The sequence below is a fragment of the Grus americana genome, chromosome 11, assembly GCF_028858705.1.
Source record: "Grus americana isolate bGruAme1 chromosome 11, bGruAme1.mat, whole genome shotgun sequence".
Lineage (NCBI taxonomy): Eukaryota > Metazoa > Chordata > Aves > Gruiformes > Gruidae > Grus > Grus americana.
Genome location: NC_072862.1, coordinates 13,402,636 through 13,420,257, shown reverse-complemented (window position 1 = coordinate 13,420,257; position 17,622 = coordinate 13,402,636). Strand labels below are relative to the sequence as shown.

At 40.2% G+C, this 17,622-nt stretch overlaps 1 protein-coding gene across 3 annotated transcripts in view; it reads right to left on the bottom strand.

The window, feature by feature from the left end:
* Positions 1-711: 711 nt before the first annotated feature.
* Positions 712-17,622, bottom strand: part of EEFSEC (eukaryotic elongation factor, selenocysteine-tRNA specific) — a 124,991-nt gene continuing 108,080 nt past the window's right edge. For all 3 annotated transcript variants that reach the window (XM_054838455.1, XM_054838454.1, XM_054838457.1), the window contains one exon: positions 712-1,479. In XM_054838455.1, the coding sequence (XP_054694430.1) occupies positions 1,295-1,479 (185 nt within the window). In that variant the 3' untranslated portion in view covers positions 712-1,294. The remainder of the gene's footprint in view (positions 1,480-17,622) is intronic.

Genomic DNA, 17,622 nt, shown 5'->3' with positions numbered 1-17,622 from the left:
GATGGACTCACACCCATTAATGGATATTTGATTAACAACACTGAGCACTATTAATAGTATAATAATATGATTAATGAGTGTTGCAATGTATTACAGTTACTTCCACATGCAACTAAGGCACTTACATTACACATGTGGTCATCTCCTGAGGCTGGCTTCAGTGAACGGGTCACAGGCTGCTATTTAACATCAACAAGCAGAGGCACTCTTTTTGTTCAAAAGGCAGGAACTAACATTTTCCATGCTGCCAAGCCTGAGTCCAATTCCTGTTCCAGACTGCAGCTTCCATACCTGTGGAATTATTGCTAGTGTTCATGTTAAGGTGTCCTATGCTTTGTAAATAAAAAAGGGATATTACCAGTACTCTCCCCTTTTTATCAGCCTAGGACATGAAATTGAGAGGAAGAACTAAAGCAGCCATGAAATCCCTATTAAACAACTAATGGTTTCTAAAGCATCTTGGAGATATTCATTTTACAAGGCTTATGCTGCAATCTTCTATCATTATTTTAATGAAATAAAGTCCTTGACTATTTCCAGAGGCAACTTTTTCTTTCACACACAAAAGACATTTTGGTTACAAAAAAGAAAACAATTCTGGAATAGGATTCACTGCAGAACAGGCAGGAAATTCAGAAAAGCTATACAAAATGTCACCAGAGATAGGTTCTGAACCTTTGGAAGAGCAAACAGAACAATTAAGACTCTCAGTTACACGCATCATTATGTTTAATATGAAAAACATTTCTAGATATAAATCATATTTATAAAAAGATCCATACCATCTCTCAGATAGCATCTTACATAGCCGCAGCTGAAGGAATGTGAAACATCCATTTTAGGTTTCACCTATTATATCGTGTGCTTTCTGTCCCCCACTTTGCTCGGGGAAGTCAAACTAGACTAATCAGCTTCACTATGTGGGTCACATTAAATTCACATCTTGACTAGACTTAGATTAATAATGGTGGCAAACTTTTCAATCAACGGAAAATACAAAACAATTCTCCAGAAAAACACTGCAACAAGAACGCACACCCGAACGCGCGCTTCCAGCAGGTGACATTCTCTGAGAGTCTGTAGAGATTCACAGTGTGAAGATGACAAAATAAGCAGATTCTAATAGAACAAGCCAGGTGGCAGAGATTTTGGAAGGGTGCACATAGTCAGCAGGCACATCCAGGCTCTGTGAGGAAGGAACAGGTCTAATGCATTCAGACAAGAAATAGGTTCCACCTGAATTCATTTTAGAGTCTGGTCTTTTCAGGTGCGATCAGAAGCCTCTCTTGCTTTCTCAGGATTGAATCATTTTCTTCTGCGTGTCAAAGACATATCTTTTAAAGAGAAGAGAGATGGTAACAGGTTGGGCAGAATCATTCTTGCTGCTTTCATCCTCTTTGGTTGTATCCCCCTTCCCTGCCTTAGATTTCTTCTTGGAGGCAACGGTAAGAAGCATCTTGGTATCTGGCTTCAGCCCATCTGTAAAAAAAAACAAGAACATGCATGACAAACGCTCAAGCATCACGTTTCAGTATAGCTCGAAAAAATGAACAGGCAAGTTTACTTCTGAAATCCACCAAAGAAGAAAGTAAGTCACATGCATTAGGAAAGTCACATTTCTGCATCGCACTTCTGGAATACGGTAACTCACGTGAAAAATAGGAGAAGTTGTCAAACATAGTTCACAACAGTGATATCCCAAATCCAGTGCAGTATCCTGGCTGTATCCTTCTACAGCTTTTAAAGTATTAAATACAGATAAAAATTTCAACAAGCCAGACCAACTTGCCTGGTCCAGGCCTTATTCAGCAGACCTTTCCTATTATTTACACACATCTTCTAAAGTTTCTTCTCATCAGTAAGAATGAATATTTATAAAAATATAAATCACATATAGCAACCAGTAAAATACTAGAAGTACATAGAGACAGAAGGTTCTTGAATGTCTTTAGTCTATTTCCCAGACCTGCCAGAAGCACACTGCTTAGTGTATCATTAACAAACGATACAGTTTCATATTTATTTGGGGGTTTTTTGTTTGGTTGTTTTTTTGGCTAAACCACAATATTTGTTAAGGGTTACAATTGTCACTTCCTACGCAGACTAGAATTAACCTGAGGAGGATTCTGGGGAATCTAACTTAAGTCTTTCTCCAGACATTTCTGCCAAACAAAAACATTTGTCCTTTTCTTCCTAAATGGCTAGGGTTTATTACACTTTTATATTTTCTTTTAACTTGACACATTGGTGACATTTTAGATAAGAAATGCAAGATAGCAAAGCCCAAAGAAACATTGTAAAACAAGAGAGAGGCGGCTCCTAGAAGAGCGCTCCGGAAGAACTGCTTTCTTAAAGCAGAAGACAGCAAACTCCTTGGGAGCCGATTCAGCGCCACCCGAACACGCTGCAATGTGGTTCTCAGGCATCCGGCCAAATTCAGTTCAGGTATTTTTAACCTGTGGTGTCACATAACCTTATCTCAAACACTTAATCAGCTTCTCTCCCCTCATATTGAAATTCAGATGCGGATTCTCATATCACAGCCTGACAAAAAGATCGAGATGCTTATGATTTACTGGAGACAGGAGGTCTGCAGCCACAGGTGATTTGCTCCAGCACAGACGCACCCAGAGGCACTTACAGCTGATTGCAGGGGGACGCGGCACCAGAGCCCACCTTCTCATCTTGCTGTGTCACGGAGCAAATTGTTCCAGGCAGCATCCCCACCGCCGGGCAGAGGGAAGGGAGGGAACGAAGAAGTGTTGAAGCAAACCCAGGAAACTGCCAATTTGCCGTTTCCAATTTGCCGGAGGTTGTAAACCAGCCCTAAAGCCCCGCAGCGCGGCAGCAAGGAGGCTTGTGGAGATAGAGGGGTTTTGCTTTTTTCAAAAAGTGCGAGAAGACAAGAGAAAAGCAACACATTATGTATGTAACTATACAAACTACAATTTACACTAAGGCTGCAGAAGTCCAGCAGCAAGCAGAATCAACTTTGCGTAGTTCTGCAAGATCTTGTATTTCACAGTCAAGGCAGCAGCCGTTTTTCTCTTTTCAGATGGCAGAATACAAAAAAAAAGTAGTAATGATTATTTCCTTGTGAAAATAATTGAGACTGTTTTTCCTTGATGGGTGAGAAGTCTGATAATGACTATCTTTGCACATGTAAGGTTCAATTAATCGAACTAGATACTATGGTGTGGCCTGACCATATAGTTATTATATGGCTTTATTACAGCGTATAGTTATGTTTGATGCAGCTGTTTTGATTTTTTAATTGGATGCTTTCATATAAATCCCATTACTATCATTAGCCTTACAATCACTCCATCCTCATTACAAAAAATAATTTATCATTACATGAAAAGCAAGTTATTTCCTATTTGGAAAGCTCCGAGAACATCTTGGGTGCTGCTGAGGAAAAAAAAAAAGCAACTGTCAAAAAAGAGGAAAACAAAATAAAAACAGCAAAAAGAGTGATCTCATGCAGTCAGCCCTGCTCTCTACCTTTGCAGGATTTATTTCACATTGTGTGTTTTCTACTGTTTTGACCAACCTAATTGTAAGTGTCCCTGAACAGGGTTTCCTCCACTTTCCTGGGAAGACCATTTATTTTTTGGACAAAGAAACACTTCATTTTGCTTTCTAGTTGGTTTCCCTTTCTAGGTCTTATCACTATTACTAATGTTGCTGTTACTGGCACATTACTGTTTAAGAAAGATGTTTAACTAAGTCCTCTCAGAAAGACATGCTTTAAATTAATTAAAGCAAACAAATCTTAAAACACTTCTATTTACATTAGTAGGCTTTGTGAGACACTACTTTCCAAAAAATGCTAAGTGGCGGAAAGGAGAGAGGAAGGGAGGAGATGTGGCGTTAAAACTGCAGCCAAAATTTTCCCGTGTGGGTATCTGGAGGTACCTCGCTGGTAGCGCAAAGCCTTGCCCGCATCCGCTGGGCCCCCGGGCAGGGCAGCCTCTCGCCCCGGAGCAACGCGCGGCTGCAGCAGCAAGCGGGGGGACTGCCAGCCCGGAGGATGAAACACCAACCGCTTTGGATAAACCCAGCTTCAAAACCTGCCGGTGACATTGGTCAGCACTTGGACTGCCCAGCAAATCTGGAACCTGGGACATCTTAGGTGTGTTTAAACAAAGAATCTCATTCTTGAAAATGAAACTTTTCAAACAAAAAGGATATGCTGCACATGGAACCGTACTAGGGAAAATGCATTTAAAACTGAGCAATCTCACCTCCTCCGCCCTATCGCTAACTTCCACATATGGAGGAGCAAAGACAGACCTCACCTGCAGCCCTTAACACCTGTCTGGATTCAAATACAGTATTGTGGGTAAGAAGTTTACAGAAGAAGTGGAAGAACACAGTAGTTCCTACCAGTGAAACGACAGGCTGACAGCCAAAGGCAGCTCAGGTATTATTAAATTCACAAGGTATCTGAATTACCTAATCAGATCCCATGGCCCTCGTTCTGCAAACAGATTAGTTGGCTGGCATCGTACCCTAACAAATGGCATTTTCTGTTTTTCTGCTCTGGTGCCAGGAGGTCTAAGGGCTGAAGAGCTCCGCGATAGGGAGCAGCACAAAGGAGCGGGCAGGGAGAGACAGGCGGGGAGGCACAATCGGGTTTCATCTACCTCCGCGGATTTCTCGCGTTACACACAATGCATACTTTACATTTTACAAAACCAAGGAAATGAAGGGAAATATATCTGTCACCAAAGAAGACATCAGACCTTTAATAGCTGAAATGACGGATATTTTTAGATGGAGGTCTAGTTTAACTTACTTACATTAAGGGTCTAATCTCTCCTGAACAATAGCTATGTTAGCTTGAATACATAGTGAGAAATCTGTTCCATTAATTAAGTGCTGCCTGTACTACTCGGATTTGTAGCAAATGTTAATAGATTTTTTTCTTCCTCTGTTGGACAATTACTTTATTTTGCCAAGTTGCTAATGGATTAAATTGAAAAGGTCCGTGTGCTAAAAAACCCCCACACTTTAGCTTCAAAGTTCTAAGAAATGCCTTGCATACAACAGTGGGAAATACCTATATATTAATATTATTAATGGGCCGTCCTCAAAGGCACATAAGATATCTGAAAGCTTAGCAAATTCATTCCCAGCCATCATAACCATGTCTGTAAAAAGAAGCGCCCAGACAGGTCTTATGTAAAATGTACTTGCAGCATCAACTAAGCCAGATTAGATACGAAAAAACAGTAATAAACCAGTTGAATTCACGTCATTCTTTTAGTTTCAACTCCTCTTAATAATTAACAAATAAGAATACAAACTCTTAGCATTATTTCCTTTGTCTCAGCATGGTCTCAAGGATTTAATAAAAAATGGAGACATTTATAAATACAAAAAGGTGAATTTTCTAATTCAAATGAAAAGCAATACCTTATCAGGAAAAATATTTTCCAAGTCTAAGAACAGTTTCACATGTACGAAATAAAGGACAAATGCAATATTTTACACAGTTTTCACAAAGAAAAGCTAGCTTCTTAGTGATTTGCAGTATCTTATATAGTTAAATGCATTGCAGCCTGGAGTTTTACAATTACTCACGCAAGAAGTTTGCGTAGAAATATGCAGATTTCAGTAACTTCTTATGGAAGCTTCACATCGTAGAATTCTGAACCCCTTCTTGTGTAGAAATATAGGAAATGAATTTTGTTCTTCCCCCCACAAAGATCCTCATATCTACACAATTTTAAGGTTTCTCTAATGTTTCCTTTTCTCCTTCTGTTAATCCCTGGGGACAGGGACTCAGCAGAGCCTCGTGACAAACGCCCTGGGGAGCACCAGCGAGTAGACAAATCGCAACAGACACAGAAAGCATATCGCTGTCCATAACCAGCGTGGGTTACTTTTGCCTTGCTTTTACTACTACAACTTCAGCTGGAAGGAAGATGAAAACTGATACAATATCTGCTCTTCTAATTCCTTTTGCTATTCCCATGGCAGGATGAAGGACCACTGCTGTGCTTTTTCCTCCCATATACGTTTTTATTTCAAATGTTACCTGTAAGCTTAGATCCTACTTTACCTTTTACATAACTTCTCAACTTCACATCCTCCTTCACTTAATATTATCATTCCTTATCAACATCCTCCATCACTTCGTTGCCTTACTTTATTTTTTTTTTTGCTTATTAGTCTTCTGCTCTTTCTCCTAAAGTCCAGTTCCTCCTTCCTTGACTCCCCATTCCACTTGCTATTCTGCCCTTCAGGAGTTTTATCTCTCTCTCTTTTTCCAACTTTATTTTTCACGTTTCCTATCTCCACATTTCTATTATTTCCACTGATCTCTTCAATATTTAGGGCTAGTCCTGTCTCCTTCAACACTACTGAAACACTGTGTTTGAGTGGAAGATTTTAAAGACTGAATGCTAGACACACTGTAGATGAGAAGCAAGATAATACCGTATCTCCTCGTAGCCCAGCCAGAGATGGGAGTAATTTTTAAGCAACTCAAACACATTATTGAAAACAGGTGTAATAATATAGGTGCAGGGCAGGCTCTCCAGAACAGCTAAGAAGAATAATTTATTTTGCTGAACTTCAACAAGTCCCTTTGCATACGCACACTTGTAAAAGAAGCCCCCTGCTAACTGTCCTACCTAGCACTGATGAACATGAAGGTATTAGCACAGACGATTACAGACTTTTCTTATGACACTGAAAATCGTAATGGGGGAAAAAAAAAGAAATATTAAAAGATTTCAAGTCTCCTCCTTTGTCAGAACATGGCCTTCAGGTCAAAGCTATAGTTCATCCTACCAATAGGAAAACCCAGCGAATGTCTGACACCAGCTGCCCGCAATGGTACTTGCCGTGGTTTGCTGGGAAAGCGCTGGCTCAGGATTCGTGCCACCGTACTAGGAAAAAGCACATTGGGGCTACACCAGTAGCTACCACTGGAAGAGAAGATATTCCTTTTTGCACTTGATATTAAGAAGTTCCTAGACTATTCTTGACCTGCTGTTATCTCCAAACCTCCATTCAGGAATTTGTGAGCAGAGTTTCAGTGGGAAACTGAACTTTGTTTTTCCCTTCTGTAAACAAAATATCCGATTCACTTCCTTCAAACATTGCAGGTAGATGACACTACTACCTGCAATTTCTTGTTTCCTGTCAATATCCAAATGTTAAAAAATGACTATCAATAATAAACAACAAAATAATTATTTCTAACATCAAATGTGCTATCTGAGGCAAATGTAACCTTTTAATATGACAGGCAGACACTTTTCTTGAGGAAAGGAAAAAAGAGCAAAACTTGAAAGCAGCAAAGGGTTGGGGATAATCCTCACTCACAATGGATTATTCGTAACAGCTGGTTTTCACAACTTCAGGATTTCCTTAAATTGAACCCTCAGAGCCTGAACCCTTGTTACACAGTTAAGGAGTGTGTGCCTGCATCACTTCTGCTAACAGAGAGTGCAAAAGCCAGTTGGCCTGAAAATCAGAAATAACAAGAGCCCCGGATGGAGACATCCATGCCACAGCCCAATGCAGAGGGACATGCTGAGAGCGGACACAGACCATCTCTCCCCCTGCTTACTGCAATGACGGACCAGTGAAAGGAAACAGAAACTTTTCACTAGTACTGCAGGACTTGAGAATCCAGTTCTTCAGCACAATTACAAACCAATTTGATTTTTTTTTCTTGCAACAGCTATGTATATTCATCCAAGACTTAAAATATATATATATATTTACCTATGTTCAAAGAAGGGTATAAGGTTCAAATACAGCACTTATCTGTTTCAGATTCTGAACAACTTTAAAACAAGAAGAATAAATCTATCACTGGTTTCCAGGTAAATTAAGAGAAATGCCAGTGGTACAAGTGGTGACTCTGAGTCCCACAATATACTGACAAGCACACATGTGTTTTCCACCTAGTCCCAAAATATGTCAGCAGTTCTTAAAAAAAAAAATCATTGATCTGTCCTAAAAACATGAAAAGTTCATGCAATTATCCCTAAAGGAACATCCTGGAGTTTTGATTCAAACAAAAAGCAGAAACATCCCCAAATCAGAGGATCAATTTGCCCAGCCCCTCCTGGTACAGTTATCTCTACAGTCAGACAGAAAGGACAACAGAAAATGTAACATCCTGTTGCTCGAGCTATTTACGTTAAGCTACTAGGTAGCAACTCTGCTTCTCCTCTGCTAAAGATATCCAAGATCCTACCCTTTTGATTTTATTCAAGCTAAGGGAGTAATTTTTCTCCTTCGATGTCCCCAGCAAAAAACCCTGAGCTGATCAGGAGAAGGAACATCTTTGTATGCCTTCCAAGAACAAAAGCATCACATTTCTCTGCCCATAAATACTGTAATAGGTCCATCAGACACGTCACACCACATCTAGTAGACCAGATGACCGGTCACCTAGAGACTGCTAGCTCTATCTAACTTGGCATCCCATCTGCCTGTCGTTAATGTATGGTACTTCAGAAAGAGCAGGGATGAAAACCGTGTTCTGAGCTAACTAAACCCTGGGATCAGGTTGGAATTCTCTACCTGACATCAGGGTCAATATTGCAACACCTACCAACCTTTCTAGCCAAAAGATTTAAGCACAGTGCTCCTTACAGGAGCCAATCTACTCTGTTCCTAGGTGTTCATCACCATGATAACAAGCTTAATATGATTACCTGGACAATTTCAATGTAGTAGTTGACAGAGATTCACTCAAGAAACAAGGGATACTCCTTTCCTTGCTACCCTCAGGAGCTCAGGATTTGAGCTTCAATTACTTCTGCAGATCAGGCAATGAATTTTACTTATGTAAATCCCTTCACAATTCTCCAGTAATTCTATTTTGAGTTCACACCACCTTTTCCCACATCTCGTCAGCTCTCTCAGATATTCTCCTAGAGCTTCAAACTCCAGAGTAGATTCATTTTTCTCTTCTGTCTGGTACAAGATCTGCTATTTTCACCTTGCCTGGCTCGTGAATATCAATAGAACTACAGCATGAAGTTGGCCAGGGAGAGCAATCAACCTCCAAGGAGACCCAAAAGTAGACTCCTTTCTTCCAAGTAAGAATTACGCTAATGCCTCGACATGGTACTTGGGATCTACACAAAATATCCGTAACTCATTGCTTGATGACAGACACCAGAAAAAAACCCATCTTCCAGCCACTTTGAGCAGAAGTTGACTGCCCCGTGTCCTGACCAAATGTTGTGACAACCAGCCTGCATCAGCAGAGCAATTCCCACAGTCTCAGCTTGGTAGACTCTGTTTGGAAATCCTTAACTACTAAAACATTTTCCCATAAATTGGGGAACAGCTGCCCCGTACCACATCAGAGAAGGCTGCAGTTCAGTGGTGAACTGAATTGAGTCTTGTGTATCAATTTGTTAAGTTTATACAGGCTTTTGGACTGAAAGACATAATAATTATAAGAGGTGGCACTACTGGAAATAACATGGATTTCATTACGGGCTCCTACTTAGCAGCGAAAGAGCTAATCTTCCTTGATGAGGAAGACAGAAGCTGTTTTAATTCAGGAGGCTGACCTAGGTGAAGTTCAGGCCGAAGCTGTTTTTGGAAAACTCTCACATCAAGCCGGACACAACCCTTTCAAGCTCAGTGCCAATTCTACACAATGGCTTGAACTGCACTCTCCGGCAGTCCTTAAAGGCACATTTTGTATCTTGGCTTTTGCTGCAAGCAATCAAGAAAGAATGCAAGAAAACAAAACTGTTTCCCAAGCACTGTTTGCTGGTGCCATAATTAATATAATCAAACAATTCCACAAATTGCTTCCAATTGCTGGCGTCACTTTCATGTGCAGAGCCAGACTTTCAAAGAAGGGCCCTTCTTGTCCTACATCCTTATACTGGTAACCCTCACTTCACACAATAGTAAACAAGACCTCGCTAAATAGTATAGGGTAATTTGTACTGTAATAGGTCCCCAAGGCACCACGGACACAATTTGAAATGCCATCTAATTTTTCTTTTTAATTAAAAAAGCAGTTACTATATTTAAACAACAACACAAAAAAAGTTCAGAGGGGATAGATTGGAGTTTCCCACAGCTCTCTGGGAGTTTTCTCAAGGTCAGGAAGAGTTTTATAGGCTCAATTGGTACACATTTTTTTCTTTAATTAGTCTGCCATACCCTCTGCATGAAGTCAGCGTCTTGATTTTCAAGTCTGATATTTTTCATATTGCTAAATGGAGCACAGACTCAAGGACTACACCGTTATCTATCGGCTGCTGAATGGGTATTGATGCCGTACTTCCCTATACACACCCTGCGTGTCCCCTTCCTCTCCTCATCCTAAACTTATCATCTACACCAAGGACACCTAGCATGCCACATTGCATTGAGAGCATGCCATTCATTCAGTTTTACACGTCTCAATTTCCAGCAAGATAATCAGGATATATTATCCTATTTCCCAAATTTTGTAACATAACCACATTTTAACCTTTTTTCCCCCCCAAAAAATAAAACATAATAATTGGAACACCAGATACAAACGGACCCTGCCATCTGAAGCCATGTAGTAGGACAGATTTCCACACTTGATACTTCCCCACCACGTATTGTACCATTGCTCTGCAACCACCTCATCATTTCAGTAGTCTTTAGTAGTAGTAAACCCACACACACACTTTAGAAGGGTATTTGCAGTTCCCACAGTTGGTTTTCCACAACACACCCTAACCCAACATACCTTTCATCCCCAAATAACAGCTCTGAAATGAAGTGACACACTTGAGATCTTCATTTCTTGGCTGGTTGGCCATGCTGCAGTACGAACAGGTTGAGAGTATCAAACCTGACCTTGTTTTATAGGCCAATATATATATATTTAGCTGCCATTATGTTGCGTGCCACAGCCATTTGTTGGCTAAGCCCTCCTAGGGCAACTCTACTAGAGAAGATGACTTTATACTTTGTACTCCTGGAACGCAACTATGACTTGTATGCTCTACACAATTTTTTGTTTCTGTATCCAGAGACTAGCTGTAATAGATGTTATGTGAGAGACTCCAGTGCACCATGATTACTAGGTCTAGGCTACACAAATTAAGTGTACGCACAATACAATGGATCAACTTGCAGAGCTACAAGACAACCACTAAGGTAATCTTTTTGTCCTCAAATCCAACACTATCCCATTAGCCTAAAGGAAAGTATTTTCAAATTAATTTCTGCATGAGCTATACATGTGCTTTCAGTACATTAGCAAAGGTGCAATTATGCTAGCTGACGTATCATACCAGCTATTATTCATAAACTCTTTTTTCACTTGATGGCCACTCAAGGTCATTGAGTTCATGCCTAAGCACTATACTCTTTCTCCCAGCGTACCGGCAGGGAGAGGCAACTCTGCTGGGAAGAAGGAATGCAAGAGTTGGTTATGCTTAATCTACTGATGCTGTGCTTTTAGTCTGCACGTTATTCAAGCTCTGTGAATCAAAAACTGAGTGCATGGAAAATGCCCAGCACACAACAGCAGCAACTGTGAAAAAACAATGGAATTAATAAGGACATCAAATTATTAATACAAATAATATGTGATTTAGTTGTAAGCCTGGGAATGTAGACAGGCTCTTGTTACAATTCAACAATAGAAAAATTACAGGCAGGTCAGTGTGAAATATCCAAGACCATTCAAAACAGTCAAAGACAGAACAGGGTCTTAAAATTGCAGTTATTGTCACTGGACCTCTAAGTACTCGTCTCTCAGGAAGGGAGAAAAGGAAAGAAAGATGCAGACATCAACATGATGAATAAAATTTGGGAGAGTCCATGACTACTATTGCACATGTCATACTTTCACACATTTTACTGTGGTGGTGGTGATCCTTGCTCATTAAATCCTCAAATCAAGAGGGGCAAAAATTCATAAAAATGTCCCAAAAAGTACAGCTACATATGTAGAAGTAGATCATGCTAAGCACTAAGCACAGGAGCTTTCATAATTTTAAGCCCACAGAATATCATATTGGGACTAAATTTATATCCAGCAAGGGAGTTCTCAGGCCAGAGCCACTCAGCAACGGGCCAGAAGACACTTCTGAGTTTTGGTCAGTATCCCAGTACCTATAAAACAGTAAATAAACGAAATGAACAATGCTCACGCTAAGGTGAGCGGAAACAACTGAAAATATGTTTTGAATTCAACATAAGGGACCAAAATTTCACCTGCCTAGTGAAAAGACAACAAAAACGGTACCAATACACAATCTCTCCTACAGCAGCCTTTCAGAAATGCATACAATGCGGAAGAAGTTCAGGTTCGCAGATCTGACACAGAATCAAAGGCAATTCATTACAAAGCAGCTTCAAATCAAAGTGCTAGATCCGCAGGTCTGTCTGTAATCCTCCCATCTTGCCTGCAACTCTTGATGTGGAGTAGGCACCACAGAAGCCAGTTAAGCTGGACCAACTCCGCTGACGTATCCCAGGCATCTGCTGCTCAGCACTGGTCCAGAGTTTAAGTTTGGCGATATTCATCTTCCCCTGAGCTGCCTTTATAAAGCAATCCTGAACAATGGGACTTCAGAATAAAGAATAAAACATTTAATTTTTATTTTTTTTTTAAACTTCTAGGCAAGGGCCTTTAATGCAATTAGAAGGGGGAGGGGGATTGGATAGCAGCTTTTTCTTTTTTATGTTATGTATATTGTGTGTAAACAAATATGCAATTTGCTTTAAAAAGATAAGGTGATTAAATTTTTATCGGGCTTGTACTCTGTTGTCACCACAACAAAGAGAATTAGGAGGAGGAAAGAAAGGCCTTTTTATTTGAATTATGCTCTTACCAGAGGTTCTCTACAGCACAGCTGTAAAGCCACTCAATGTTCTCCAAACAGGCCCTTTGATTGCATTTTATTCAACTTGTTTGCATTTGGAGCAATCGAAAGGAAAAGAACGCTCCACAGTTTGATGTCTTAATGTTCCTTAATACCTTCTTTAATTTATATTAAGCTTCTTAACTAGGGTGATGAATTCTTCAAAAACAATAAAGACCTAGTGCAGAAATCTTTCTCACACCATGAAAATTGAAATTATAATGTATTCATGGCTTTTTTTTGTTATGAAAAAAACATTATTTAGAAGAAAGATTTAAAGCATATAAAAAAATCCTGAAGTTGTATGAAAATTACTTGATCCACAGAAACAGATGAAAGTTCAAACTAATTATTACAAGGGAAATAAAATGTTGTGGGAGGTGGAGGAAAAGAAACAGTATGAGAATGTTGGGTTACTATGAAGTTTTCAGTCTTTTAATAATCTATAAATTCCTTCTCTATGGCTTTCTACAAAAAAGGACACTGGAAATTTGTATAATTTTGTTTTACCAAATGGTTGCCAGTTCTTCCTCCTTTATCATTCACATACTTCTTCCCTAAAACGGCTCTTCAGGTTCACTGTTCCACAGCGTATTTCCCTCCCAACGTTTTTCCCAATCTGCCAAGACCAACAGCACACACTGAAACTGGTGAAGAGCGTAACGGAGCACGCAAACACCCACAGATGCTCCACAGGACGCACGTTCCTGGGTGAGGTTCCCAGACTGAAACGTCGTGTTCACAGGTGGATCTCAGTCAAACAGGAGGCAGGCTGCATGAGAAAAGCAAGGGTCACATAATAAAAAGCACAGAAGAGGCCACCTGAGGGACAAGACTGGATGGGTTTGTTTTTGCAGGCACTGTATGTTTTCCAGTTACGGTTACAGGATGCTCAGTCTGGTTAAGCTTCAAACACTAATTATCTGGCCCAGCGTAACAGAACTCCCTCTCAACAATTCCAGTGTTCTTAAAAATCCCTTCTGTAAGAAATGAACACAACTTTCAGTGAAAGTCCATCATGGTACAAACCAGCCTTAAGCAAGGAACATCCAAAAGAACATATTCTGGCTTTGCTTCCCAATTTGTCTACTATTTTACATTTGGGTTGGGTTTTTTTTTTTGTGGTTTTTTTTACTTAACAATTTTACATTCCAATGCAACTTCTTTAGTTCTCAGCGATACACATGCACGTGCACAGATATAGTTACAAACACCTCACCTGGCTCCCCCTCCTTCCTCTGCAAAGAACGTCTAGGAAAGAAACAAGCCATGGCTGGCGCTTCTGCTGCGAAGAGCAACGCAGCGCCTAGAGCCGTGCCTCGGTGACTGGGTACATGGGTATTACAGCAGTGCAGAAACGAGCTTCCTAAACAAATCCTGAGCTACATCAAATCATTTGAAATATCCTTGAAATAATCTATTTGAAAAAGAGCGTACATTTTCATCTGAAGAGATTGTTATTTTCTGTCAACAGCCACTGACCACTCACCTACCTTCCCCGAGTCACATTTTTAAGCAAGTTCCAGGAAAGCTCAAATTAAAACCTCATGATAAAGCCTGCCACATATACAAAATGCTTATGAAAAAGCTTGCTTAGCTGTACCAGCAAGCATCTGGCCACAATAATTAAAACAATTAAAAAAATTCACATGCTGCATTTTACCATAGAGTAAAACAATGCTGATGTTAATCTAATACGCATGCACCCTGGGTGAAACGTCGCCGCCTCCTCCTCCTGAACAGGGTCACACCATACCAGCGCAGAAGCATCAAAACCCAGGAGTTTAGGAGAATGCATGGATCGCTACAGCCAAAAGTGAAAAACATCTCTCAACAAGTACCAAGAAATTGCAGACTCCGTCAAAGGCGGCACAGCAGCTTTACCAACCACGTCATCGCCCTCTGCCATGGTGTTGTGTTTTCTTCACATCTGCCCTACAAACTAACTGCTGCTTTTGCAGGGAACAGTACACGGACAAAGCAATGCTAAAAGGGACAGTTATTCAAACATAATATTTATCTTTAACAGGTAATGCCTACTGTGTCCCACCTATCAAAAGTTTCATATGCTTTTAAGGGAGCAAGTACAAATTTTACATATCCAAAACAGTATTCATGTATGTAACCAGTTAGAAGTCTTAACAGTTGTATCTATGAAAGCTTGTGCCTTTAAGCAGAAATGATTCATGAATTTTAATTTGTTTTCAATGTTGAAAAATTCCATCCAAGTAAATTGAGTCAACAAGCCAGCGAAGGATGAAGACATGTATCTGGTTTTTATTTAAAAAATAAAAAAAACTCAAGTCTATACATTTCTTAGTCACCCACAAATCCTCTAGCAGTGAAAAAATACTTTGCAATAACTAAGTTTCCTGCATTTCTTTTAATTAAGACACTATGTTTTTCCCCATTCAGCCCACGCTGGTTGAACACTATTGAGCCTTAACTGATTCTCTTTGTATTATTTAGCTGCTACTACTATTTTAAAACATTCTTATAGAAATAAATTAGCCACTGATTTTGGAAATTGGGAAAGATTTGCAGAATAAGACTTTTCCTGCAAGCTGCTTCGATATCATTAATTTAAAAAATGCGAAGTCATCAGTCCACCCTCCAAATAAAACCATTTAAAATTAATATAAGCGTTATTTTTAAAGACATAACTTAGTTACATTCCCCTTCCCAATATCAAGACTTCTGGTTCAATCTTTTCATGCTTTTCCTCAGCAAAGACCAGCAATAAACCTCTGAATGCAAAGTTAGTGTTTTCTAATAATTACTTTGCAGTACTTGGGCTCCAAATAAACAGCAACACTGACAGAGTCGAACACAATCAAATAGCAATACGTTTATAATGGGGCAGGCACGCCAAGTCAGACTTTAAATGAGACAGCGCAGGTTGCAGAGATACAGCGACACAGGCCTAGCACGTATTAAGAACTTAATACCTCTATCCGTGCCACAGCGATACTTCCATTTTTCTAGGCAAGCACCCAAGGGCTGGGTTTCCTTCCTCATTACACTCTTCCTGGGGCACAGATTGTTCTAAAACCTAGTCAAGTAAAATATCAGAAAATGCAGGTACAGCCTCCATCCAAGTCCTCAGGAAGCAGATCATATTTAAGGCTGAAGGAGATCAGCTTTCCTGAGCCATCCCCAAAAAAAGACTTTTACATCTTTCTGAAACTTCCAAGTGCTGATATTGTTTAGAAATAAGATGTAGACAATTCACAAGGCTCAGAAGCAGAATTAGTAACAAGTGTCCTGATGCCAGGACACTGCCTGGAAGAGAAAGAATTACAGCAACCTAACTTACAAGATTCCCACTACCAATGCCAATCTGTTTGAGTGTCCGAGTCCAAACCCAGCAGTGATAGGGAAAAGGTTCTCAACTAGTATTTCAGGGTGTTACAACAGCCAACCCAGCTCTGGGCTGATGACCTGGATTAGAGAGTCACTGCGTGCTTCCAACACACCAACGCACTTTGACTTGCATTGCAAAAAATCCAACCCTCACAAATAAATTTGGTGTTTCTAGGGAGTGCAGTAAAAGGCAGCATTGAAGGAGAGGAAAATTAGATTACAGAAGATGTAACGTGACCTGCCAAAACACACAAACAAGTTAAAAATAAATTAGCCCCATTACGAAAACCAAAAAGGCAGCATCTTGTGTGATGACTGTTGATTTCATTAAGTTTGGGTTCTCGTAGAGTCTGTTTCAGGAACAGGAGTTCTCACATCTCAAGATTTATTTTTCTTGACAAATAATTGTTAAACATTTGCCTTGTACTAACGTACCAGTGTTTATGATATCCTAACTTACTCAAAAACAACACAGGAATATAGTTTAGCCTATCAACCTAAATGACTTGTGAGCGACCCTACCAAAACACAGAATATCTTTTGCCCACCGAGTTTCACTAGAATACTGGATTTTTGCAGGAGAAGAAATTAAAGATAAGACAAATTCACACTCAAATTACATTTTCTCCAAAACCTCTTGTACATCTTCCTCCTAGCTCCCATTATGATACTGCTCCAGTCAACTTTGCACTTCACAGCATCTGAAAAGGCATCCAAATAAAAGGAAACAGTGTCCCTTCCAATACCCATCTGTGCCTGTGTTCTCTATTTAGACCCCTGCCTCAGGGTTTTAATTCCCTCCACCCTTACTCTCTAGTTAGCCTCAGTGGTCCTGATGTCTCCACTTATTGCTCAGGGCAGGGATGATCAACTGCAGGTTCTGCAACGGCAACCAAGAAGCCATTTACAATTCCAACAGCTGTTACTGATTTTGCAGCAGAATAATGGCAAATCTGTGGTTCAAACCCTCCCTCCATACAAAGAGGGAGAAAACAACAAGAACAATCAAAAAAACCCAAGAAAAGGGAAGGACTGGTAAAGTGTTATGGATAAAGGGCACAGCCATAGCTGATAAAACCATTTTGCCTGCGCAAAGCTTGCAACACAGACACTGTTATACCATGTTAAGTCAAGCCTGAGGTCCTCTCTTACCCAAGGTTCCTTCCTTACTACCAGACGGTGGAGGAGAAGGAATTCTGCAGTGCACCACAATAATAGGTCACATTCCCCTTTTAAAGACCTCCATGCCATGCAGACAGCGGTGTGGTGTATAGCTATCCCAGGTAACGTGCAAGGAAGCACATCGTTGGTGCAGGTTAATACGTCAATCCCACCCCCCCAGCTTCGTTAAGCTACTTCAGGCTTCACGGATCAAAACGTAAGCAGCAGCAGCATTCCCTCATCC